Source organism: Esox lucius, chromosome 14 (assembly GCF_011004845.1).
Source record: "Esox lucius isolate fEsoLuc1 chromosome 14, fEsoLuc1.pri, whole genome shotgun sequence".
Lineage (NCBI taxonomy): Eukaryota > Metazoa > Chordata > Actinopteri > Esociformes > Esocidae > Esox > Esox lucius.
Genome location: NC_047582.1, coordinates 10,406,090 through 10,430,967, shown reverse-complemented (window position 1 = coordinate 10,430,967; position 24,878 = coordinate 10,406,090). Strand labels below are relative to the sequence as shown.

At 39.9% G+C, this 24,878-nt stretch overlaps 2 protein-coding genes across 4 annotated transcripts; both read left to right on the top strand.

Annotated features, from left to right (window-relative positions):
- Positions 1-560: 560 nt before the first annotated feature.
- On the top strand, positions 561-15,561 carry slc26a1 (solute carrier family 26 member 1). Of its 2 annotated transcripts, none has more exons than XM_010877287.5 (3): positions 561-660; positions 12,504-13,142; positions 13,326-15,561. In XM_010877287.5, the coding sequence occupies exons 2-3, from the start codon at positions 12,558-12,560 to the stop codon at positions 14,847-14,849; spliced, it is 2,109 nt and encodes a 702-aa protein (XP_010875589.2). In that variant the 5' UTR covers positions 561-660; positions 12,504-12,557; the 3' UTR covers positions 14,850-15,561. The 2 variants fall into 2 exon arrangements, with proteins under 2 accessions (XP_010875589.2, XP_010875588.2); XM_010877286.4 differs by lacking the exon at positions 561-660 and adding an exon at positions 10,995-11,226.
- Positions 15,562-16,934: 1,373 nt separating this feature from the next.
- Positions 16,935-23,122, top strand: zgc:86764 (uncharacterized protein LOC797431 homolog). 2 transcript variants are annotated; one of them, XM_010877289.4, is made up of 14 exons: positions 16,935-17,188; positions 17,639-17,771; positions 17,863-17,985; positions 18,096-18,329; positions 18,532-18,702; positions 18,813-18,962; positions 19,208-19,358; positions 19,446-19,582; positions 19,807-19,902; positions 20,382-20,534; positions 20,733-20,828; positions 21,640-21,732; positions 22,331-22,432; positions 22,518-23,122. In XM_010877289.4, the coding sequence occupies exons 1-14, from the start codon at positions 17,172-17,174 to the stop codon at positions 22,605-22,607; spliced, it is 1,746 nt and encodes a 581-aa protein (XP_010875591.2). In that variant the 5' UTR covers positions 16,935-17,171; the 3' UTR covers positions 22,608-23,122. The 2 variants fall into 2 exon arrangements, with proteins under 2 accessions (XP_010875591.2, XP_010875590.2); XM_010877288.4 differs by having other exon boundaries at positions 16,941-17,188; positions 20,727-20,828; positions 22,518-23,120.
- The last annotated feature ends 1,756 nt before the right edge of the window (positions 23,123-24,878 follow it).

The window sequence follows — 24,878 nt, the reverse complement described above, 5'->3', positions numbered from 1 at the left end:
TTTTGAGAACCAATAAAACAAGAGAGCATATATAACTAAGTGGGTATTCAAAATTTAAGCATGGACAAATATAGCAGTGCTGTTAATAGACATAATCATCTTCTGGTAGGCTAGATGGAAAGTAAAAGTCTGCTAACCCCTTTTCAAAAGTTAAAACTGTTCTGCCTTAAAATAATTTGGATAACTCTTCATTTTAGAAAGTACTCCAAGTGAAATGTAAATGAGAAAAAACCTTTCAAATGTATAAGTGTATAACAATGAGTAATGATCTCCGACACTATATCTTTAAAGACAACAAAATGTTGGTGGAAGCAGCTTTGGCAGCGATTACAGCTCTGAATATTGTTGAGTAAGATTCTACCAACATTGCCCAACCCTTAGGCTAATATATAGCCATTGTTTTTGACCAAATTACTAAACCTCAGTTTGGTTGAGATTCTTTGATGGACAGCAATATTCAAACCATTCTTCAGTATTTATTTGAAATACTCTTTAAATAGGTAGGGTTTCTGAAAAGGGACAAGGACTGCTGTCATACCTTCAAAGAGAAACAGGTTCCACCATTAGAGTGCCTGGACAGAGAGGAGCTTTTACTGGACTGAGTGGGAGCTGCCTTCCCATTGAGGTGCAATGGGGTGGCAGAACCAAGAGTTTGTGTAGGTATGTATGGTTTTAGCAATTTCTAAAGCAAATGGCACCAGGATGACACCAGAGGTGTTGAATTTTCCAGAGTGTTCTAGTTTCGGTCCTGATACAATTTGCTTCAAAATAGGAGACACCTTTTCTATACTGCTGTAAAATGGGGGCTAACTGTGTAACAATTACACAGTATAAAATATGTTGTGTCCTCATCTCAAATTATATAAGTTATATCTTAAGAAACAGATATAGCACAATTTACTAACAACTGTTGAATTCACTAATATATATAGTTTCCACTGCCATCAGCTTTCAAACTGCTGAACAGTTGTTGCAGTGATTATGCTAGAGACCTCTCAAGATAGCAGACATCTCCCTCTAGTGGCAAATTGAGTTTTTTATCTGTCCAACCAACGGTGACAGCAGACCCACAGAGAACAATGAATGATGTGCAATGGTGCAAAATCTTCCTCCAAACTGTATGGTGTGCATTATCTTAATCCAAACAACTGGTCACCCAAACCATAACAACATAACTCCATAACCACAAAGAAATTGTTGCTTGACTAAGACCAAGTGTGACTCAACATTGCATCTAGACAGAGGGTATTATCTGGACATAGCAACATAATATTATATGGTTAAAATATGACCCAGACCAAGGGACATTACAACAACAACTGGAAAATCATTATACGAAAGATATTGCTAGCTTTCAGAGAACAGCTGAGTGTTCCTTGGTAGTCTTGGTCTCAGTCTGGCTTTTCCTCAGAAATTGAAGACAGGCATTTCTTGGAACGAAGTTGCCAATTTTCACAGCAGTGTTCTCAAGACACAGAACAGTGTGTTCTTTTTCCCACAGAGTAATTTGTGTTCCAATTAGTTTTCACATTTGTGCATTTCAACTGGAAATTGTGTTTCTGTGTGCAAATTATTTATTATTATTTTTATCATGAATAATAATTTATTTGATTAAATTGTTTGGTAAAAGTTGCCTAAAAATGCTGTCTTAAAAATAAAAACATAATATATGGTCGGTGATACTTCTTACTATACTTCTATAGGTCTTTACTTGTCACTTATTGGTGTCACAATTTGAATACAGGGGCGGTATTTCCTATGTAAATACTGTAACTAATATCACTATAGTAGATTTATATGGATAATTTATAACATATTTTACTATATTTACTATAGTATTCCACAGGATACAACAATATTTTGTAGAAAATACTACATATGATCCAGAGATATACTGGGTTAACCCTGAAATGTATTTTCCTTCCATTTGCAATTTGTGTTAAGCTGATGTATGGAATTGTTTTTACAATTATCATATGATCGATTAACTAGCAATTTGATTTAAGTTTTAGGACCCCATCAGTAAACACAACAATGATAATAAAATGACATAGAAATATACATTGTATTATAGAAATACACATTGCGCTTAATATAGGCCTACATGTAATTAAGCAAGATGTTGAAGCCTCTTTCCTATACCTGAGTTGTAAAAGAAAAACATATTTTGTGTTTTAATTAGTTATTGCACACCTGAACCTTTTGTCATTGAAATGCCACAAGATTTCAAATGGCTACACAGAAGCTTGGGTTCACAACAGCAAAAAGTTTCAGCACCTTATGTTGACAAGAAACTGAGGTAGTTAGTTAGGAAACACAGATGTCAATAGATGATCTCTGATTTCACAAATTGTGATAGTGATAGTAATATATCTAGACTCCTTTCTTTCAGATAATGTAACTTATTAATTTCTCACTCACATGTTTGGGATATTACAAACGATTATGTGATGGTTGTCATTTGTGGAGCTCTAACTAATAAGCACATTATTATTTTATAATTTTAACAAAAAGCGAACTATCAAAGTAAGATACTTAAAGGAGCCATTTATAAGATTTCCAAAATAAAAAAATGAAAAATGGTTGTTGTCCTCCCATTTACGCTCAGTATATTCTGCGTCTCGCAGAAGATTTGATCGTTTACTTTTGCCTGACCGCGTGAGCGCAGCCGGTCAAAAAGAGCAAATGTCTGAGTAACTGAGTGACTACCCATTATTAATCAATGTAGAGGTTAGAGAGGCAGACTGCCCCCCAGTAGACCGGGTCACGAATCTAGCCCGTGACAAGAAACTTATACCAGCCTCAGCAGATACATCAAACCAAGCCAATAGGAAAATACATCAGCATTGACTGAACTGTTGCTGGAAGCAAGAAATTCACCACAAATGTGGTCATGTTTACAGGCTTTTGCATCGCTGAACTAAAATCCACTAGTACGGGTCTTTGCGTCTAAAAATGTACATGTTAAATATGCTAACGCAATTAGCGGATATGGCAACCCTGGTTTTGTAGCACACCTGTCATTGTAGTAAAGGCAGCCTACAGTACTTCAGTATTTTTTATAATTAGCTAGGTGTCATCATTTCAATGCTTACAATATATAGGCTAACACTGTTTTTGTTGTTGGTCCTATTTGAACCCGGTCCATTTAACTAACGCCCAGGCTATAGCTGCTATCGATGTTAGCTTGTTATTTTTGGGAAAGAGGGTTAGCAGGCCAGCGTAATAAAACTGTTATTTCGGTGATCTGTTTTATATACCATACTGTTCTGTTAAACTAAAATATGTAGGATGAAGTGCATGCCCATGTTGACTACATAGCCCATGTTGTCCCCCATTGACAAAAGCTAGCAACCAGGTATAGCTTCTCCACCATTTTTCTCCTCCAGAAGATTTTCCCACTTGACCAGTAGGGTTCATGGGCACTGCCAAAATATCTGCCCAAGTAGAAATCCGCTCATTGACAATTATGAACATTCCAGTCTTCCCGGACTACACATGGAAAATAAATATATTTTGCAAAATGTATGTAGAATATATGATGAATATATGTCGAATACATTTAACTTAATTCAAAATACATTTCAGGTATCAAAATGTCACCTTTTATTCTGATATGTAGTTAAAAATGTAAACATACATTTATATTTATTCAAAATACATTTCAGGTATCAAAATGTACTTCACCTTTTACTCTGAAATGTATTTAAAAATGTATAAATAGGTTTAACTTAATTCAAAATACATTTCAGCTATCAAAATATATTTCAGCTTTTGTTTCCTAAATTTATTTGAAAATGTATAAATACATTTCAGTTTTGTCCAAATGTATTTTACCGTCATCAATGCTCTCAGAAAATACATTACAACATTTATTTTGAAGCCCATATTAAAATGCATTTTTCAGATCCTGTGAAAGTAAAAAGATGAAATGTAATTACCGACGTATTGATTATATCACATTTAGGTGAAACACATTTTATAGATATACATTACCAAAATACATTTAATCTTATAATCACAAATATAGTCTAACATACTAAGGCAAACTACTTGCTTCTTCCAGTGATATAATCCTGTTTGGAGTAGTAGTCAGTGCTCCTGACTGTGAGATTGCAGGTTTTGAAATGATGCATTTAAAAATGCATTAAATACATTTTGTATAAATATATTCAATAATTCAATTTCAAACATTTTGACATATATTTACCACATGTATTATGGAATAGCCTGAAATGTATTCAGAAAAGACATAGCCTTGTGTAAAGGAGACCCATGTTCTAGTCCAGTGAGGGCAATAAACATCATTTTTAATCACGGGCCGGCTGAACTAAGCTTGATCGTTCCTTTTCTGGTTTGGTACTTTGCGTGGACTCCTGTGTGCTACTTTTTAAGTTAGAACCCCTGGCTTGCTGGTGTTATGTAATTAACTTCTTGCCTTTATAACACCCAGCAGAGCTAAAATCCACAAATAGAACCCTTGCATAGGTTCCTGGATTATCAACGTGTTGTAGGATAAGGTGCAGGCCATCCACACGTGCTTATATCACATACAAACATCACATCTTCAATTCTTCTCATAACAAAGAAGACCATAAATAATTGCTCATCAAGCCCTCTCCCTGGGTCACCACGGTCACCTCTAACAGCTGAAATACGCTTGCCTAGTTTTTTTGTGGTGTTTGTGTAGCAATAATGATTGACTTGAGAAATTATTTGAGAGTGATACAGTACACTTAATTCACTGAAAAGTTGTGTTACAAAATGAATAATTTGCAAACTGCACAGTGTGACTATCACTGCTAACTTATTGGAAATACATTCTGGTGTCTTTGGCATTACAGTTTGTTAGTGTCCCATTGATAAATACAACTCTACCCCAGGGTAAACAGATTTAACAACGTGGAATTCACTAAACAATAAAGGCCTTTATGATAAAGTGAGAGGAATACACACAATGGTCCAAAACACACTACAAATCAAGGCTTCTAGGTAAGACTGCAAGGCAACACGGCAGACCAATTAACTTTATTAAGAATGAACTCTACTCCTGTCAGGGCGACCCAAATGAACTCTCGCATGACTATATCACTCCTCTCCACCTCATAGCTGAACGTTAGTTGAGCACTCTGGCACAAATTGGTTGGTGTTAATCACTTATACATCCATTGGTTCTTCCATAAGCTAATTTACCCATAGATTCCATGAGCTGCCCCTGTGAGAGGTTACTTCATTCAACTTTCATGTTTTACTGCGATGGAGAATGTTTGTATGTGAGCCATGAGTAGAAATGGGATGTAAATGTTATATATACCAAAGTAATGTTTTCTTTTAGCTTTCACACATAATTTAGTAAACATCTTGAAACTTACATTTAGGTTTTGGAATATTAACTAATTCATATTTAGATTATATTTGGAGATGTTGGCCTTTATAAATCAAAAGTGTTGTTTGAAACAAGTTGGCTTTAACTTCTCCAAAAATCATCAAACATAAGGTTGAACATATATGACCAGAAGCATAAATAAATGTTAATGTGTAATGTGTATTGTAGAGGAGGGTTTTGTTTTTCTTCTTTCTTTTAACAAGGAATAAAATCCCAACACAAAACAATCAGCAATACAATGTGGTTTGAAACAAAACCAGTAGATTCTGGTCAGAATATACAAAAAAAGCACTAGTATCAAATGACAGATGGCACTTCACTATAATACACTGCCTACAAGACTTTGGGAGAGAAGTACACAAACTTTCAGTACAGCAAGGACTATGCAATACTTAAAAGACTTAAGAGTTAATTGCGTAAGCATCCAGGCTGTGTGTCGTTTGTTCTCCCCCCATGGCTTCTTCAAAGACAATGAGTTCCTGGTCTGAGGTTCCTTACTAAGAAGAGACAGTTGTTATTGACAACAGCATAAATGATCTTTGCCCTACTCAACCCTCAGGCCGGGTTCCCACTGGGTCCTCAAGTCTGCAGGATGCCATCCCCCCACATATTAATATCAGTTTCATTCCTGAGGCTTGACGTAAAGCAGTTTGAAAATCAAAGACACTGTTTGAATTTTGCTGACTGACAATAATTCTCAGGAACATGTTATGAGCTGGATCCATTCTAAAACCAGGGAAATACTGTAGGTTTGGCAAAGTGTTGCGTTAAGTTGCCAGAAAAAAAATTACTTCTACCAACTGTTAACACTAGGCATCTACACTCACCTACAGGATTATTAGGAACACCATACTAATACTGTGTTTGACCCCCTTTTGCCTTCAGAACTGCCTTAATTCTACGTGGCATTGATTCAACAAGGTGCTGAAAGCATTCTTTAGAAATGTGGCCCATATTGATAGGATAGCATCTTGCAGTTGATGGACATTTGTCGGATGCACATCCAGGGCACGAAGCTCCCGTTCCACCACATCCCAAAGATGCTCTATTGGGTTGAGATCTGGTGACTGTGGGGGCCATTTCAGTACAGTAAACCCATTGTCATGTTCAAGAAACCAATTTGAAATGATTCGAGCTTTGTGACATGGTGCATTATCCTGCTGGAAGTAGCCATCAGAGGATGGGTACATGGTGGTCATAAAGGGATGGACATGGTCAGAAACAATGCTCAGGTAGGCCGTGGCATTTAAACAATGCCCAATTGGCACTAAGGGGCCTAAAGTGTGCCAAGAAAACATCTCCCACACCATTACACCACCACCACCAGCCTGCACAGTGGTAACAAGGCATGATGGATCCATGTTCTCATTCTGTTTACGCCAAATTCTGACTCTACCATCTGAATGTCTCAACAGAAATCGAGACTCATCAGACCAGGCAACATTCTTCCAGTCTTCAACTGTCCAATTTTGGTGAGCTTGTGAAAATTGTAGCCTCTTTTTCTTATTTGTAGTGGAGATGAGTGGTACCCGGTGGGGTCTTCTGCTGTTGTAGCCCATCCACCTCAAGGTTGTGCGTGTTGTGGCTTCACAAATGCTTTGCTGCATACCTCGGTTGTAACGAGTGGTTATTTCAGTCAAAGTTGCTCTTCTATCAGCTTGAATCAGTCGGCCCATTCTCCTCTGACCTCTAGCATCAACAAGGCATTTTCGCCCACAGGACTGCCGCATACTGGATGTTTTATTCCCTTTTCACACGATTCTTTGTAAACCCTAGAAATGGTTGTGCGTGAAAATCCCAGTAACTGAGCAGATTGTGAAATACTCAGACCGGCTCAGATCTGGCACCAACAACCATGCCACGCTCAAAATTGCTTAAATCACCTTTCTTTCCCATTCTAACATTCAGTTTGGAGTTCAGGAGATTGTCTTGACCAGGACCACACCCCTAAATGCATTGAAGCAACTGCCATGGAATTGGTTGATTAGATAATTAATTAATTAATTAATTAATTAATGAGAAATTGAACAGGTGTTCCTAATAATCCTTTAGGTGAGTGCATGTTTAAGGTATTTTTATTCATTTGGAAAATCTTCCTTCTGTTTCATTCAGTAAAAGTACTAATTACACCTGGTTGGTGTGGTAGTCCCAGGGAGCTATGTTAAGATTAATAAATTAACTGGACGTCACTCTGGAGAAATTTCAAATGTAAATGTAGGTTTCGTAATCCTTTCTAAGATTTTATTTTAAAACTATCAGGTGTGTGCACTTTCATTGGGAGCTGTATCCAAACTTTATGTGTGTACTGTACCAGTCAAAAGTTTGGACACACTTACCATTCAAACTTTTGATGGGTACTATATGTACAGTAATGTAAACCCTTTTATACTGAAACCCCTCCCATTTGATCATTTTGCAGTTATTTTCTGTCATTTATATCTGATGTATTTGAAAGGCATGTCAGCAGGGATTTATTGGCCTTAAATGGCTTACAGCCCTTCCTTATTCTGTAATACTGCAACGATGTCTATATAAAATGTGCCTGCCATCAAAAAAGTGGGTAACTATTTGCTGTATAAAACGTGTCCATATCATTCTTCAGGAACAATATTTCAAATCTGACATGAGAAAACTGGCATCAAACAGGCAACAATAAAATAAATCCTCTTTGTCCAGTAATAAGCAGAATCTACCAGTAGAATATATTAGGATGCCACAGAACAATTAGGTATTAATATCTGTCATTCTCGATGAGACAGTGATAGAGCAATAACACACAAATCAATGTATCTTTAAAAACCTAACAAATCCATCATCGTTCATGAGAGTTGTTTGCCTTGCTAAAACACCATTCATTCACCCAGTCTCCTCAAACAGACATCACTTAGACCCACCCATAGCCCCATTCCCTGCCCCCTCCTCTCTGTCTCTGATTGGAGGATTAAGTGAGCGTTGCCTGGATGAGAATGAGGCTGTGGTTCCCATCATCCTTTGCTCTGCCGGCTGAACAGAATCAGGCCGGTGTGTGAATTGTGAAATCCTCAGAAGAGGCATGGCTGCTCTGTTCTCTCACAAACCTCCATGCTCCTTTTACCAGGGTGAGTCCATTCTGCTTCAACACAATATTGTCTCTGTTTCTGCCAGCGATGGACCCCCGGCAGCTTAAGTACCTAAAAAACGATAAATGTCTGGCCTGAGAATGAATAGTCCATCAGACAACACCCCTTGCTCTGGTGTATTTAAAGAGACAGCTACCGTCAGATCTAACCTGTATAGACACATATGAAGCACGATATTACTGAATGTATTGATAATATTTGCCTAATTTCAATATTCAATATATATATGTATATATCATCAGCCTGTTGTATTTTGCTCTGCATGTTTTTAACTTACGTCGGTGATATAAGAGGTATTTTGTAAATGCCAAATGGATGATGAGATCAAATTGCAAAACCTCTCCCTCTACACATTTAACTATTTAGAAATAGACAAACATTGCTAAATTTAATAGCAAAGTTCCCTAAAGACCAAATGGCTAATCTGGATATCACAGGAGGCTGATAAAAGGAGGATAGCTCACAATAATGGCTGTAATGGAATCAATGGCATTGTATTAAGCCATTACTTTAAACTGGAAGAGTAGTATTAATAAGTCTGTGGCATAATAATGTATGTACCCATTGATTCTTGAAGAATAGCACTTATGAATGCCTTATGTGCTTAGATTATCGGATGAACCCAAGCAGAGTCCAAAACATCAACCATTTCCAATTATTATAAACAAATGAAATGTACACAAACACCCAACAGCCAAAAAGAAGTGCAGGGAAAACCCTTTCAACTGCTAATTTCCACTGTAAAATACTTCCTTAAACAAATTACAAATAACAGTTCCCTTCTTAACCTCAAACAATATTTAATACTGGTACATGTTTTAAAATACATCTATTTACTTGTTTGTGCTATGATCTGTTTCTTATGTACTTTTATTGATTGCTCTACACACTAAAAGACAATAACTATAATGTCAATGTAAAAATAAGCAAATGTCAGGCATTCTGGGTATCATTGTTCTCCACACCTAAACAGTCCCACATTTTGATCAGGAATGTTGGAAAATGTTATTTAAAATACAAAATATAGCCCTTGGTAGATAATACATTGACATTAAATTCCGGCCAGTGAAATTACTAAATCCTCAACTCTCAACTGTAGCTCTATTGGAGAACGGTCTGTTGAATGCCATGTCTGCAGCCCACAAACAAAGGTGCCATTCAGTCTGGAAAACAGCCATGCAAAGCAACAATATAAATTAAATGAATAATGGAATAGATGTCTTTACTTTGAATATATGCAGTAATTAAAAAAGCTGCAAAACTTAGGACATTATTCTATTCATCTAGTCAGTGCCTGTGAAGCTAATCTAAAATAGTTTACCAAGCTACCAATTACATTATACTGGAAGAGGTGAAACTACACTAAAGCTAGCTAGATTTCAACTTTGTTCAACTGCCAACAAGCAACTGGAAATGTAGTTTGACTGAACCGTGTCTAGATCACGACTCCCTAACACTGCATGTAGTTTATGGTTAGGGTCATGTTTACACAATGTCTCATTTGATATTAATGATCCACATCTTCAGTTATGGCTTCATGGGGACTGCAGTTTCAAACAAACTGGTAACATAGTGAATCATTCTGGTCTAGTCCAAGAACAGTTACCAATCAATTCACACACATCACAGATAGACACACTAGTCAACATGTGATAGATTTGGCTAGATCTAATCTCACATTTTACAACTTTTCTCTGCAGCACATAAACCAGGCGGTACATCCTGTGATTGCACACTTGAGTCACACCATATTATAATAGGATTTCACTTGGGAATTGGGTCCACACATATGACATGGGTCCAGGTCACCAGACAGGAACTAATAATTGCATTAACAGATTGGTTTCATTGAGAACGCTTGGACTTCATATAGCAAAGTTAGCATGATGTGCTCTATTGCTTCATTTGCTAAACCTTGGTGAATAATAGCCAGAACAACATAATCTGTTAGTAAATCAATGATGACTAATATGTTATTCAGAAGTAAAAACCCTAGGCCTCTGGAAATAGAACATTATTTCTTCATTCATAAAAAAAGCTTTTGATTTCCATACTTCACACGTAACCACAGATACTGTATGTTGACATATACAGACATACATACATATGAAAGGCATCAGAAATATCCAATGCAATTGTCCGACTATCGTATTGATCTCTTATAAGCCAATCGCCAGACCAACCTATTGTGTCATTAGGAAGGAACAATGTGATCAACTGGTGATGATTCATCTTCACTTAATTTGAACAGAAGATCCCAGGATTGGTCTGAATATTAACACTCGCCTTGAACGATAAGCCACATCAGCCAGTAAAAGATTGACTTTTGTTACCCTATTGCCCTGTTCTGGCCGTGTTTGACTAACACGCTTACAGTTCATGGACAAGAAGACAGTGGCCCCACCCACCCAGAGTCTGGCTATCCTATGGTAATGATCAGCTTCAGCCCAAGGGCTGCCCTTATATTTAAACTGTCCAGAAAACCCTTGTCTGTCAGCTCAGCTGCAGCAAGTGAAGTGTGTGTACTGCCACACAGCGGGGGGGACAGAAGAAGACATTATTAAGAGAAAGCGATTGCCGCTCACATGTTAACTGCGAGTGTGAGGGAGAGCACAGAGAGCATTTGCTACTTTCCGGTGCGCCTGAGGTTTTCATGTACCTGACTGCAAAACTTTGACAGTAAATTAGCATTCCTCTTTGGGTTGGCTGAACTAAGCGTTGGTGAGTAATTGTTTTACCTCAGCCTGAACGTTGCTTGAATGACAAGTAGCCCACGTCTGTACCCTGTTTGTCAATTCATATAATTGGGTGTTTTAATGCAGGTAAACGTAGGAGAGTGTAAAACCAAGGTCTGGAATGGTTCTAAAAACTGGTGTGTCTGTGTCTTATGGTTTTGACCTAAAATTGCAATCCTGAGATATTTGAGTAAACACATGAGGAGTGAGTGTTGACTTTGGCACAGGAAGCAATAGCAAGAATCAAAGCCTATCAGACAGATGTAACATTGTTATGATGAGACACCACAATAACACTTGTGTTCCTGTGAGAGTTTATCATGGTTAAATCTAGTGCCTAGTTCAAGGCTTCTAAAGACAGGATGACTCTGAATGTCTGGAGAACTCATTCATCTCAATCAAGAGATGTTCACAGTCCACAGTCCAGAATTTGGTTGAACTGATATCATTGGAGGCATTTTTTGCGCTTTGATATCCACTGTTTGGTCCCTTTTGAAGGGAAACTTCAGAGAGTTTTAAACGTGACTGAACTTTTCACTTATAATTGTGCTTATAGTTGATACCCCAATACAACTTGTTGTATTTAGTTTTTTTGTTACAGTGAAAATGTGTCACATTTTACAGAAGCATTCAACAGCCACTGACTACAATGCAACACCAGATGTGTAAAAGCATGTTATGAATTTCTCCAAAACACTCCCGACCAACACATATGAGATTGTTATTCAAGGAGTATGTCCCTACCCTTATTTTGAAGTGCATTTTCCACTGTCCCATGAATCTGTATTTATTTATTTACGTCAGATTTATGTCGATACATTGAGGGTCTTTCTTTTGTCATTGAGATGTCATTTGAGACAAGTTGGCTGGGATGCCTCTTCGTTTGCATTATGATAACTTACTCGTGTTTTCATTGCCAAAGTGCTGAATGTATAACAGGATGCAGGCAGATAGATTCTCTGTAGAGAATTTCTCTTTCACAGATCATTAAATGTTTATTGTTCTTCAATATATTTCTGGAATCCGTATATGTATTTTCACTAAATCATTACTTGAATGAACATACTGTTACAGTTCATTGGTATATTACATTACCCATCAAAGTTTAACGAGCAAACTATGTGAATGATGCAACACCACTTGATTTAAATGCTGGCTGGGACATTGCTGTGTTTAATCATTGTTTTTTTTTTTCAAGAGGACACATTATCTCCTGATCAAAGGGTATCTTGACTAATAGGTTCTCTTTCTGATTAATTCCAGGAGCACGGCTGAGCACTCTACCAGCACCCCTGCAGCCTGGCTGTTTTGGAGGCTATGGCGGACGCCACGGTCGTAAATGTTCCCCACCTGGAGCGGAGGGTCCGGCAGAGGAAAGATACTATGACGGTTCTGAAGACCAAGTTTAGTCGTAGTCTATCCTGCTCTGTTCCCAGGGTCAAGAACACCTTGACTGGTTTCTTCCCTGTAGTGCTCTGGCTGCCCAAGTACAAGCTGAATGAGTATATCTGGGGTGACCTCATGTCGGGCCTCATAATAGGCATCATCTTGGTCCCTCAGGCCATTGCCTACTGCCTGTTGGCTGGGGTGGACCCCCTGTATGGCCTCTACACCTCCTTCTTTGCCAACATAATCTACTTCTTCATGGGGACCTCCAGGCACGTGTCTGTGGGCATCTTCAGTCTAATGAGCCTGATGGTGGGCCAGGTGGTGGACAGAGAGGTGTACTTGGCAGGGTTCGATCTGGACGACACCAAAGCAGCTACTGCAGAAAAAATCTTGAATATGACAGGACACCCGGCAGTCAACCTGACCACTGGGGCCTTCGACATACAGTGTGGGAAGGAATGTTATGCCATCAGTATTGCTGCAGCATTGACGTTTTTGGCTGGGATTTACCAGGTACATTTTCAAGCACTCTCAAAACTGTTTTCAAGGTGTATTGGATCTCACTTTCACTGTCATAAAATGTGTTGAAAAACTCATGTAGATCATAAGACAGCTTATTATACATCCAAGATGCATGTGCTGATCTTCAGAAACAATTGAATAACCTATCTGATAAACATGGTTGTTTGCTTCCAGGTATTAATGGCTGTCTTCCGACTGGGCTTTATCTCTGTCTACCTCTCTGCTCCCATGCTGGACGGCTTCGCCACCGGGGCCTCGTTCACGATCCTCACCGTCCAGGCTAAGTACCTCCTGGGCCTCAAAATACCTCGTCACCAAGGATATGGCACAGTGGTGGTCACCTGGATCAGTATCTTCAGCAACATTCAGAACACCAACTATTGTGACCTCATCACCAGCGCCATCTGCATCTTCACCCTGGTAGTGGGGAAGGAGTTTCAGGAGCGTTACAAGGATCGTTTGAAGATCCCACTGCCCACTGAGTTGCTAGTGGTGGCAGTTGCTACACTGGCATCCCACTTTGGAGACTTTCACGGACAGTATGACTCCAGTGTCTCCGGTGCTATCCCCACAGGCTTCATCCCACCTAAGGTGCCCAGTTTTGGGCTGATGCCCCGGGTGGCCTTCGATGCCATCCCACTCTCTGTGATCAGCTTCGCCTTCACGGTTTCCCTCTCTGAGATGTTTGCCAAGAAGAATGGCTACACTGTCCGGCCCAACCAGGAGATGATAGCCATTGGTTTCTGTAACATTATCCCTTCCTTCTTCCACTGCTTCACCACCAGCGCTGCTCTGGCAAAGACCATGGTGAAAGACTCCACCGGCTGCCAGACCCAGGTCTCCAGCATTGTGAGTGCCTTTGTCGTTCTCCTAGTTTTGCTGTTCTTCGCCCCCTACTTTTACTCCCTCCAGAAGTGCGTCCTGGCCTGTATCATCATTGTCAGCTTGAGGGGAGCTCTCCGCAAATTCAGAGACGTGCCCAGTAAGTGGCAAGTCAGTAAGATGGACGCTATCGTCTGGATGGTGACAATGAGTGCCTCTGCTCTGATCAGCGTGGAAATGGGACTGGTGGTTGGGGTGGTTTTCTCTATGCTCTGTGTCATCATCCAGACCCAGAAACCCAAGGTTTCTCTGCTAGGACAGATCCATGACACAGCCCACTACGAGGATATGGAGGAGTATGAGAACCTCATGTCTCTACCTAAAGTAAAGATCTTTCGCTTCCAGGCCCCGCTGTACTATGCAAACAAGGACTTCTTCCTGAAGTCGCTTTACAAAGCTGTGGGTGTGGAACCCTTCCAAGAGATGACCAGGAGGAGGAAAGCAGAGAAAAAAGCTAATAAACTGGCAGCAAAGGAGGCTGGGAGAAGTGACAAGACTAATGGAGAGGTGAAGGTAGGACTAGGGTCTAGAGAACTTGACTTTCACACTATCATTCTAGACTGCTCAGCCATGCCTTTCATAGATTCAACAGGGATGCAAACATTCAAAGGGATCATTAAAGACTATAAGGAGGTAGGTGTCAAAGTGCTGTTGGCGAGCTGTAACACCACAGTCGTCGATTCTCTGAGGCAAGGCTCTTTCTTTGGAAAGGCTGACAAAGACATGGAAAGCCTGTCCTTTTACACTGTACATGCCGCCGTTCAATTTGCCAATGACAGGGCAAAATCTACATCAATTGGTGAATCAATGATGTAGACCAGAGACATACTTTATGTAGTTCTTTTGGTTACACTTTATTTGGATAGTAAAAATTACAGTTACACTTTATTTTGAGAATAACAATTTCCATCGTAGTTGACATTAATTCTATAAACAGGTTTTCAAATATAATCTTTTAAACAACTGAATGCTAAGGTTAAGGTTAGGTTTAGAATGAGGTTTAGGGTAAGGGTTAAGGTCAGGGTTAGGATAAAGGTCAGGGTTAGGATATAGGTAAGGGTTAGGGTTAGTAGAGAGTTAAAATGTTACTGATAGTCAGTAGTTTATCTGTAGAGCATCTACAGACACACCTTGGGGACTCTCAAAAAAGTGTTACCAAAATGACCACCTGTAGATGCGCTAAAGATATTCATACTACTAACAAACTGCAAAAAACAACAACAAAGCAAATTCTTGCCAAGGTTAAGATTAGGGTTAGGTTTAGAAAAAGGTAAGGGTTAGGGAAAGGGTTAAGGTTAGAGAAGAGGTATAAGGTTAGGATTAATGTTACTAGGTGTTACTAGATGATTTAAATGTTATTGATAGTCTTTAGATAGTCAGTAAAGCATCTAGACATTGACTATCCAAATAAAGTATTCCCTTTGTTTGTTTTTTACATAAGGGAAAATAAGAGTTGACAGTAAACTCAATGCCAGATAATGAATGCTAAACTGAGCAAACAGAATTGGTCCTGTTTCATGTGAAAATATTATTTTTTTCATATTAAAAAAACAATGTGTTTTTAAATGATATAATGCCAAAATTAAAGTATTTAAATGGAGATTCTACTTGGCTAAAACAATACAAAACCTACAGCTAAATTTGACACAACTATAGTACTTTTGAAGAAAAAAAGGAGTACATAGAACAGGCAAGATTGTAAGGTGATGAAGGATTGTCATTGATCATCACATTTTAATCAAGGAATTATCTAGTTTTTGTTAAATATTGTGTTTGACCAGGACAGACTTATCATAACATAGTATGATTCAACCTCTCAGTTTATCAATTTTGTAAAACACTACTTTTGGTAACTATTAAAATATGACACTGTTACTGTATTTCAAGATTTAAACAATTACATAAATATTTCTTATTACTTCTTAACATCGTTTGTTGTAATGTTTTCTATAGACTTGGGATTTGAATATGTTTATACGTGTATGTGAGTTCAGCAGAATCCATTTCAATAAAAATAACAGTATTGTATATTTATACGGTATTTGGAAATCCATGGTATAATAAAATTATACAACACAAGGTATAATGTGAATGACTAATGACATCGAGACCGAACTGATAATTTAAATTACTATTTTCCAGTAACACTTCCATTCCCCTAAAAAAAAAAAACTTTAAATCAAACGCTCTTCAAAGCCACCTAAAAGCCGTTGATTTCCCCTCTACATGCAACAAAAAGAATGGAACAGTAAGCATAAATGTACAAACAGATGCGCTTTTTGCGACCAAGTGACCCACACTTCACTCAGCTACTTCTCAGATTGCAAAGAAATTATTTGAAAGTTAACTAAGCTACACATTTTTTGCGAACGAAACGGGACAGACAGATTTTACCTCTCGTTGTTGAATAGTGTTGTAGTATATTTTCTAAGTACCAAAACGTTTCGCAATTGATTAAACGTTTTGCAACTACAACGTTTTGTTTGGCGTAAACAACATACCTCTGGACAATGTTTAACTATTAAAATATAAGAATTCACGATTTAAAACCCTTTGTCGCTTATTCATTTACAGACTCCAATATATTAAAACATTTCACACTTCCCTGCCTCTGTGACATATATAATCATTACTTTGGACGTTGGCATACGCTGACTTTTCATTTTTCAGGTTGAAACATTCCAGAATATTACGAACATGGTTTCCATTTGAGATTTTCTGAATGTTTATTGAGCATTTATTGACCTGTCCCACTGGGAATACAGTTGATCAAAAAAGATGTATCACTGTTGTAATTTCGATCAATAAGAGTATTTTGTATGCTACATGTCGTTTGACTCCCATGGAAAAAATGCAATATAGATTACTGTCCACTTGATGGCAGACCAGAGCTTCTCTGACCAAAGTGGGAGAGAAGCAGAGTGTCATTGGTGGAATGAATGAGCCAATCACAGCCCTTCATGAACGATAGAGCAATTTTCGAATTTTATTTCAGCACGAACATTTGAAAAGATAGGGATTTTTCTTTTTTAAACATCTCTAGAAAAAGCACTGCTTTATTGTATAGCAAATTCAAACCAGTCATCCATACGTGTTTTATTCAGAAGCAATAAGCACCGAACGTCGAAACAGAAAGCTATGTCAAATCGGAAAAGGTAAGTTGATTTAGCTAGATAACTAGCTGGATCGCAGAAGTGATTATTTATTAGATTAGTAACATAGCCAGCTATGGTTAGCTGTAACATTACCAATGTTGTTTGACTAACAATAAACATGTATGTAACACATGTAAACGTTACATGTATTCAACTCGTACACTGCAGAAACTACTAGCTACATATTTATAGTTCTAACGCCATCTCTACAACGTAATAAACACACCGACCAAATAATGTACCTAGATGTTGCTAGTTATTTAGAAAAGGTACAGTTCAGTTAGTAGTTACAATTTACTACATTTTAGTGCAGATTCAGCGCGTATGAATTGACCGCACCATATCCTCGCGGTAAACAAGAAACACTGCCACGGCTGTATGTATTTAATGTCTACCTACTTACACATCTAAGGTGAATAGATGTGATTGTCTTGTCATTCATTCCTGCAGTGAATCCCTGGCTTCCTCGCTGGTGACAGGTGTAAACCATGCCATGGCCCGGCTGGTGGACATCTGGGACGGCATTGGCATTATGGAGGCACAGAGAGTAGAGCGGATGGAGACCGTTAAAAAACACATTGAGGTCAGGCTTTACAAAACAGGAAATGCAGAGGAGCTGGATATGTAGTTGATCAATCAACTATTTAATAATAACAGTTCTTCTTAATCTATAGGGCCTATTAAATGACATGATCACAGAGGAGGAAGCCTTGAAGCAGCGCATCAGGACCAATATAATCACCTTTGAAAAACAGCTGGATACCCTGTGTCAGGAACTGTCACTGGATCCATACAAAGTAGTACATCAAGGCCTTCTTAATGAGCACAGCAGTTGTTGTTGGCTGCTTCCCCTCATTGACTCCTTTCTTGGTACTGACCCCCTGTCTCTATCTTATCCACTTGTCAGTTGGGGGACGGTCTCACAGTCCTCCAAATTGAGAAGAGCCTGCGTCTGCGCGTGGAGGTCCTGACCAAGGAGAAGGGGGAGCGTTTAAAGGAGCTCCACGGACTGCAGCAGCAGGAAAAGGAACTGTGTGTGGAGCTGTGTGTCACACCCTATTACATCCCCACGGGCAGCATGCCCTCATCCACACAGCTGCAGGAGCTCAGAGAGCACATCCAGACCCTGAGTGAGGAGAAGGTACAGTAACGGCTGCAGGCCTGGGGAACGTCTCGCTGTGGTGGGACTGTCTTTTAAAAAAACCTGTTGTTGATAATGCAAGTCGGTGCAAGTAACTGCTGGATTCTGATGTATCATATTGATGCAAGGATCCACTCATGTCTGTGTATACGTTTTTGTTCATTTTAATGCATTTTTAAAACATGGTCCTCCCCTCCCGTAGAAGAGTCGTGCAATGGTGTTCTCAGGTCTGCGTGAGGACATCAGGAAGCTGATGAATGAGATGGGTCATGAACCAGAGACTAGCCTCGAGAAAGAGTCTGTCTGCCACGACGAGGAGATATTCCTGCTCACTCATGAAAACATTAAGGCCCTCATGCAGCTGCTCTCCCAGGTATTGGAAATAATGTAGCCGTGCTTGTAATTATTCTCTTTAAATTAAATTTCCACTGAATCTAACATTACTTCTGGGGCCAATTGTGTTACTGTATAATTTTTGTGTAGATGAAGGTGAAGAAAGAGTCCCTAATGGACACTGCAGCGAAGCTGAAAGAACGAGCCATGTGTTTGTGGAATCGTCTGGACATACTGGAGCAAAACCGCGATGCGTTTCAGGAGAGCGTGCAGGGTACCCTCTCTGATCAAATCACCCAGGTTGGAACCTATTTCCTTCCTCCCCTCCACCACTTGGTATACAACACATCACTGTGCCAAAAAGTAAACCTTACAACATGATTACAATGTTCTTGCGCAATTCACTATCAAGGACACAGAACAGAGAAGTTGTTTTCATTAGTGCTATTTTTTGGTTTTATTGAATTATTTCAGATAGTGTACATATTTCTGTTTCGTACTGTTGTATTTTTTCCTACTCATCCTGATGCTTTTGTCCCATACAGTGGAAGCGCGAGGTGGAGCGTCTGACAGAGCTTCAGAAGGCTAAACTCAAGGATGTAATTGAGAAGGTCAGACAGGAGCTGGTGGCTGTCTGGGATGAGTGCAACCTAGCCCCTGAGCAGAGAGAACGATTCAGCGCCCACTTCTGTGATGGTGAGTCGAACCACGCTGTGAAATCTGTTACCCACGCGCTGACACAACACCATAAATGCAGGCTAAAATAAATCTGTGTTTTCCTAGATAACTTCACAGAGGAGTTGTTGGCGTTGCATGATGCTGAGCTATTGAAGGTGAAAGATTACTATGCCCAGGTGAAGCCCTTACTGGAGGTGCTGCAGAAATGGGAGAAGTACTGGGCCCTCTTTCAGGAGTTTGAGGTACTGCTGCTGTTTTTGAGCATGAAAATGCATTGTGATAATTTGTTAAATTGTTCCACACGACGATCTGACATGTTTTTGACATACTGAAGCCCTAATGAATATCTATAGGCTGCATATGCATGACAGCAAGAGGCTCTAGTTTCAGCTGTATCTTCAGTGTGTGAGTTTTGTCATTCTAAATCGTCTATCATTTTGAATTTAATGCTAATTTCTCCTTGCAGAAAAAGGCCAATGATCCAAACCGATTCTCGAACCGAGGAGGAGCCCTTCTTAAAGAAGCCAAAGAGAAGGTCAAAGTTCAGAAGATGCTCCCAAAGGTAAGGCATGACAAACATGGTCAGACATGTCCCTCTGTAAAGGTGAATGGCAGTTTACTTCAGTCTGAAAGAAAATGTTATTTATTAATCACAGAATGATTTCTTTGAGTCTGATTTGTTATTTTTAATATTTTTGTTGTCAAATTAGTAATTAAATTTACATATTAAATCAAATGACGTGTTTATGAAAAGTGGCTTGCATGGTTCATGATAATCAAACAAACAACTCCTGCTGAGTTCAGGCACTTTGCATTTAAGCATTTAATCAGCAAAGCTTCTATTCACAGCTGCTCACTGGCGCATCTAATGATCAGTTCATTCAAGGTCATTCTTGCCACATGCGCGTGCACAAAAAAAAACCTGTAGTTTATATAATGATGTCTGTTAGATTCTGGCCTTGTGTAAAATGGCAATGATGTATAAAGGCTGTGGACAAATGAAATGTGGTGTTGATTCTCCTTGGTATGTGATGTGACCAGTTGGAGGAGGAGCTGAGGATGGGGGTGGAGGCCTGGGAGACAGAGCACAGATCTGCCTTCCTGGTCCAGGGCCAGAGGGTCATGACCTACATCTCCAGCCAATGGGAAGACCACAAGCAGCAGAGGGGCAAGGAGAAAAGTGAACGTGCCGCCGTGAGTCCTTCCTCTCTCTCCCTGATTAAACCCGCCCAGAATGTCTCTTTTTTCCCCCATGTGTAAAAGCCCAAGTCCACATACTCGGAGTAAAATAGCCTTGTACTCTGTGTGGTGGTTGGCATGGGTGACTGGACCACACCGGTTACAGGGAACTGGTTGTTATTGAGGCTCTGTTCATCTCTGTTGAAGTTGCAGACCACAAAGAAGGGCGATACAACAACTCCTTTTAAAACTCCCACGAAGAGGCCCCATGGAGGGACTAGTGGCCCCACCCCCAACAAAATCAAGAAGGTACGGTTACGAAGCACTTCAGGCTGAAATACGCGACACCATTTTTGCAGAGTCTAAGGTATCGGCCCATTGTGGTGAAGTTATTCTCTATACTGTAAATACACCAGGTTACACTGTCCCAGCTGTGGAACAGGACTGTCAGGTCAGAGTCGGGGCATATTGGCTGTTGTAAGGAGATCATCACAAACAACAATACGTATCTGCTTCATTCTTAATGTATACATGGTGTTTCCAGGAGAGACACCGGGAACAGTCACAGGTTGTGTTCAGGGCCCTGGAGGGTGTTGTGCTAACAAAGAGGCAGGTGAAGTGGGGGATGTCTTAAAAGGCCATACCTTTGTGGGGTGAGGGTGTGTTCACGCCACAATGGCCTTCTGAAACTAAGCCCTGGTTGGCCAGTAGATGGCAGTTTTCTCTCTGTTCTTAAGGTCAAAGTCCAGTGTCCCAGGGCAGTAAAGGGAACAGATGCCCAGTGTCCCATAACCCATACAATGCTTGCATAAAGCTCTGGAAAAAATTAAGAGACCACTGCACCTTTTTCTTTCCTTTCCAAAAAAGGTGCAGTGGTCTCTTAATTTTTTCCAGAGATGTATGAATGTTGGAAATATGGTTACAAAAATAAAAGAAAAAGCTGATCGACCAAACACAACAGAGTAAATAACAACAAATCAATAGGACACATGACTCTGAAACCAACTGGTCACTGTAAAATGGTACTCTCTTACACAAAGCACCATTTGTCTTGGTTGACCGTCGCAGACGTCTCGATAGTCCTGCATGACCTTGACCCACCCTGCCTTCGTTTCTGCAGACTCCCAACCAGCCTGCCATGGTGCGCTCGTACAGCAGCAGCTCATCTAGCACCTTCATCAGTGTCTCCAGTGTCAAGCCTCCCCTCGCCCAGGTATCGACACTTCTACTCCCAGCAATCACTCTCAAACCTCACTCTAAAACTTGCGCGCGCGCGTGTGCTACTAAACTCATGGGGACCAAATGTCCAACGATTTGACTCATTGTGACCTTTTGCCGGTCCCTGTGACCGGTTTAGGGTCAAACTTACAATTTATTTTAAAGTTGGAATTGGGGTTTCTTTAAGGTCCAGGCATTGTTGTTTAGGCATTACATCTAGGTAAAGTATAGTCATAAATGTTACTTTATTGAGGTTAGGGTTAAGATTAGGGCACGGGAGCATGCAATTTCTATTTTCTGGTCCCCATGAGGGTAGCTGTGCGTGTGTCAGAATATCCGCTGACACTGTTATATGTAGCTTATTTGCTCGGTAAGCTATGCTGTCACTTCAGTCTGCCAGAGTTATGAAAGACAAACAGATGTTCACCCCAGAAATACTTGATTTTTAAATACTACCTGGTTAACCGCCTGTAATTCTGGTCGAGCGGAAACGTAGTCCTAGAAATGTGAGGCTGCCGAGGACGCTGGCTGTTGCATGTGTGTGTTGACTGATTAGCGGGATCTGTTTGTTTGTCCACTCACTGGCCGAACAGAAAACCAGGACCCAGGAGAGCAGCAGTCAGAGGACACCCATGCAGGAGTACAACAGCATAGAGAGGAAGCCGCCGGTCGACATCTCCTACTCGGATTTCACTGTAAGAGCCGCTTTGTAAACAAGCCTCCCACTCTGACTTGTTACCAGAAACTACTTACTGAAATGTCCGTCTCTCATTCCTCCAGAGTGCGCTCTCCAAAAAGACTAGCGATGACGTTTTGAATTCAACAGCGAAGGACCTTTTGGGATTTTCTCACGACGGGCCCCGTTTTTAAAGGAATGCATGCAGAGTTCCCCGGTCAGAGGTCGTGTCCTCTTGACAGTCCTGCGGTCTGTGTTTTTAGAATGGTCTGTGAACATCTCTGGTAAGGGAAAGCCTCAAATGACAAGTCGTTGCATTTTTATTATTTTTCTGCGCTTAGCGGACTCATCAAAGCGACTTAAAGGTGCCAATAGGGTTAAGTGCCTTGTCCGCTAGGCAACATTTTATTTTGTGGCCGCGCCCAGTGGAGCAGCTCTTTTGACAACTAGGCTATCTGCCATCGCAGTACTTTTTCTTTGCAAATCATTTTAGCGAATCAGGGACTTAAAGTGAAGTTTTTGCTTTTGTTTAGTAATGTTTCTTTAGATACCTTGTATAGATCGGAAATGGGGACATTTGTCTTTATTGAGATGGCAGGAAGGGGCAGCGTCTGTACTTTTCATTGTCCATATTTGATGTTGTCGGGTTTGTTTCTTCCCCTGTCTGTTTTATATGTGTATATACATGTGTTGATTAAAAATATCTGAAACAAATTGATGTCTTAGTAGAAATTTCTATAGTGAATTGTCAGTTGTGGATGGACCTTCTATAAAGCCACATCTTCCAGGTAATAATAGTCTGCTGTCTGAGTAATGTGATGCACAAGTGAACTTCAGTTTTCAAAATAATAGATTTTTATTGTGTGACACTAAGCATGGGCTAATAACAGACACAAAACACTGAACAAACATGTTACAATATACCAATTGTACACTATTTACAATAAAATGCATAATTATAAATGTACAGTTTACACCTTGGCATATATACTACATAAACAATACAGTTTTTTCCAAACTCACAGGCTTTGAATAGAAATGTCTCAACAAAAAAAACATCCTGTGATCATCCACTGTACGATTGTATCAAGTCATCTTACAGAGGGTAATAAAATCCATAATGAACTTGACTTTCTACTTGAAGTTCATAAAGTGTTTTTATTACCTCCACAATACAAAACAAATCAAGGTCTGTTGAATATACCTGTCACTAGTGACTGAAGTTGTGGTTACATTGTGTTAGGTTCTCACTTGCATATTGTTCAGGGCTTTAGTTCTCGTTTTTTGAGTGTACATTCTGTTTACTTTGGGTTTAACCAAAAAGCTGCCCCTTGTTCCTTGTCTTAAGGATCTTGTTCCTGGTTTGGTTAACAGCACATTGTTTCTCAATATACTGTAAGTCGTTTAAAAAAAACATTTACAGTTAAGAATCCATTGTTTACAGTCTTGGCCTGTGACTTTTTATGAACATGAATGTTCCTTTTTTGGGATTATTTTATATTTCTTCCCTATTAATAAATATATAAATAATATTTTAACATCACCTTTATTCTTCATGTTGTGTTATAGAAACGACAAACTAATGTCCTATAATGTACACTGATCAGCCACAACATGATGACCACCTGCCTAATATTGTGTAGGTCCCCTTTTGCTGCACAAACAGGCTTGACCCATTGAGGCATGGACTCCACTAGACCTCTGAAGGCGTTCTGTGGTATCTGTCACCAAGATGTTAGCAGCAGACCATTTAAGTCCTGTAAGTTGCGAGGTGGGGCCTCCATGGTTCGGACTTGTTTTTTTCAGCACATCCCACAGATGCTCAATTGGACTGAGAGCTGGGGAATTTGGAGGCCAAGTCAACACCTTGAACTCATTCTGTTCCCCAAACCATTCCTGAACAATTTTTGCTTTGTGGCAGGGCTCATTGTCCTGCTGAAAGAGGCCAGTGCCATCAGGGAATATCGTTGCCATGAAAGGGTGCACATGGTCTGCAACAATGCTCAGGTAGGTGGTACGTGTCAATGTAACATTCACATGAATGGGAGGACCCAAGGTGTCACACTGCCTCCGCCAACTAGCTTTTTTCCCCATAGTGCATTCTGGTGCCATGTGTTCTCCAGGTAAGTGACTTTTCCTTCCTTGGACCACTTTTAATAGGTGCTGACCACTGCAGATCAGGAACACCCCACAAGGGCTGCAGTTTTGGAGATGATCTGACCCAGCCATCACAATTTGGCCCTTGTCAAAGTCGCTCAGATCTTTACGCTTGCCCATTTTTTCAGCTTCTACCACATCAACTTTGAGGACAGTATGTTTAGTTGCTGCCTAATATATCCCACCCACTGACAGGTGCCATGATAATGAGATAATCAGTGTTATTCACTTCACCTGTCAGTGGTCATAATGTTATGGCTGATCGGTGTATGAATGTCCTTTGATCCTCTTTAAGATTGGAGTCCACT

Coding starts and splice junctions, on each gene's coding strand:
- slc26a1 (XM_010877287.5), top strand. CDS start 12,558: ATGGCGGACGCCACGGTCGTAAATGTTCCCCACCTGGAGCGGAGGGTC. Junction 13,143..13,325: donor TTTTGGCTGGGATTTACCAG/GTACATTTTCAA, acceptor GTTTGCTTCCAG/GTATTAATGGCTGTCTTCCG.
- zgc:86764 (XM_010877288.4), top strand. Junction 18,330..18,531: donor AGACCCTGAGTGAGGAGAAG/GTACAGTAACGG, acceptor CCCCTCCCGTAG/AAGAGTCGTGCAATGGTGTT. Junction 18,963..19,207: donor TCTCTGATCAAATCACCCAG/GTTGGAACCTAT, acceptor TGTCCCATACAG/TGGAAGCGCGAGGTGGAGCG.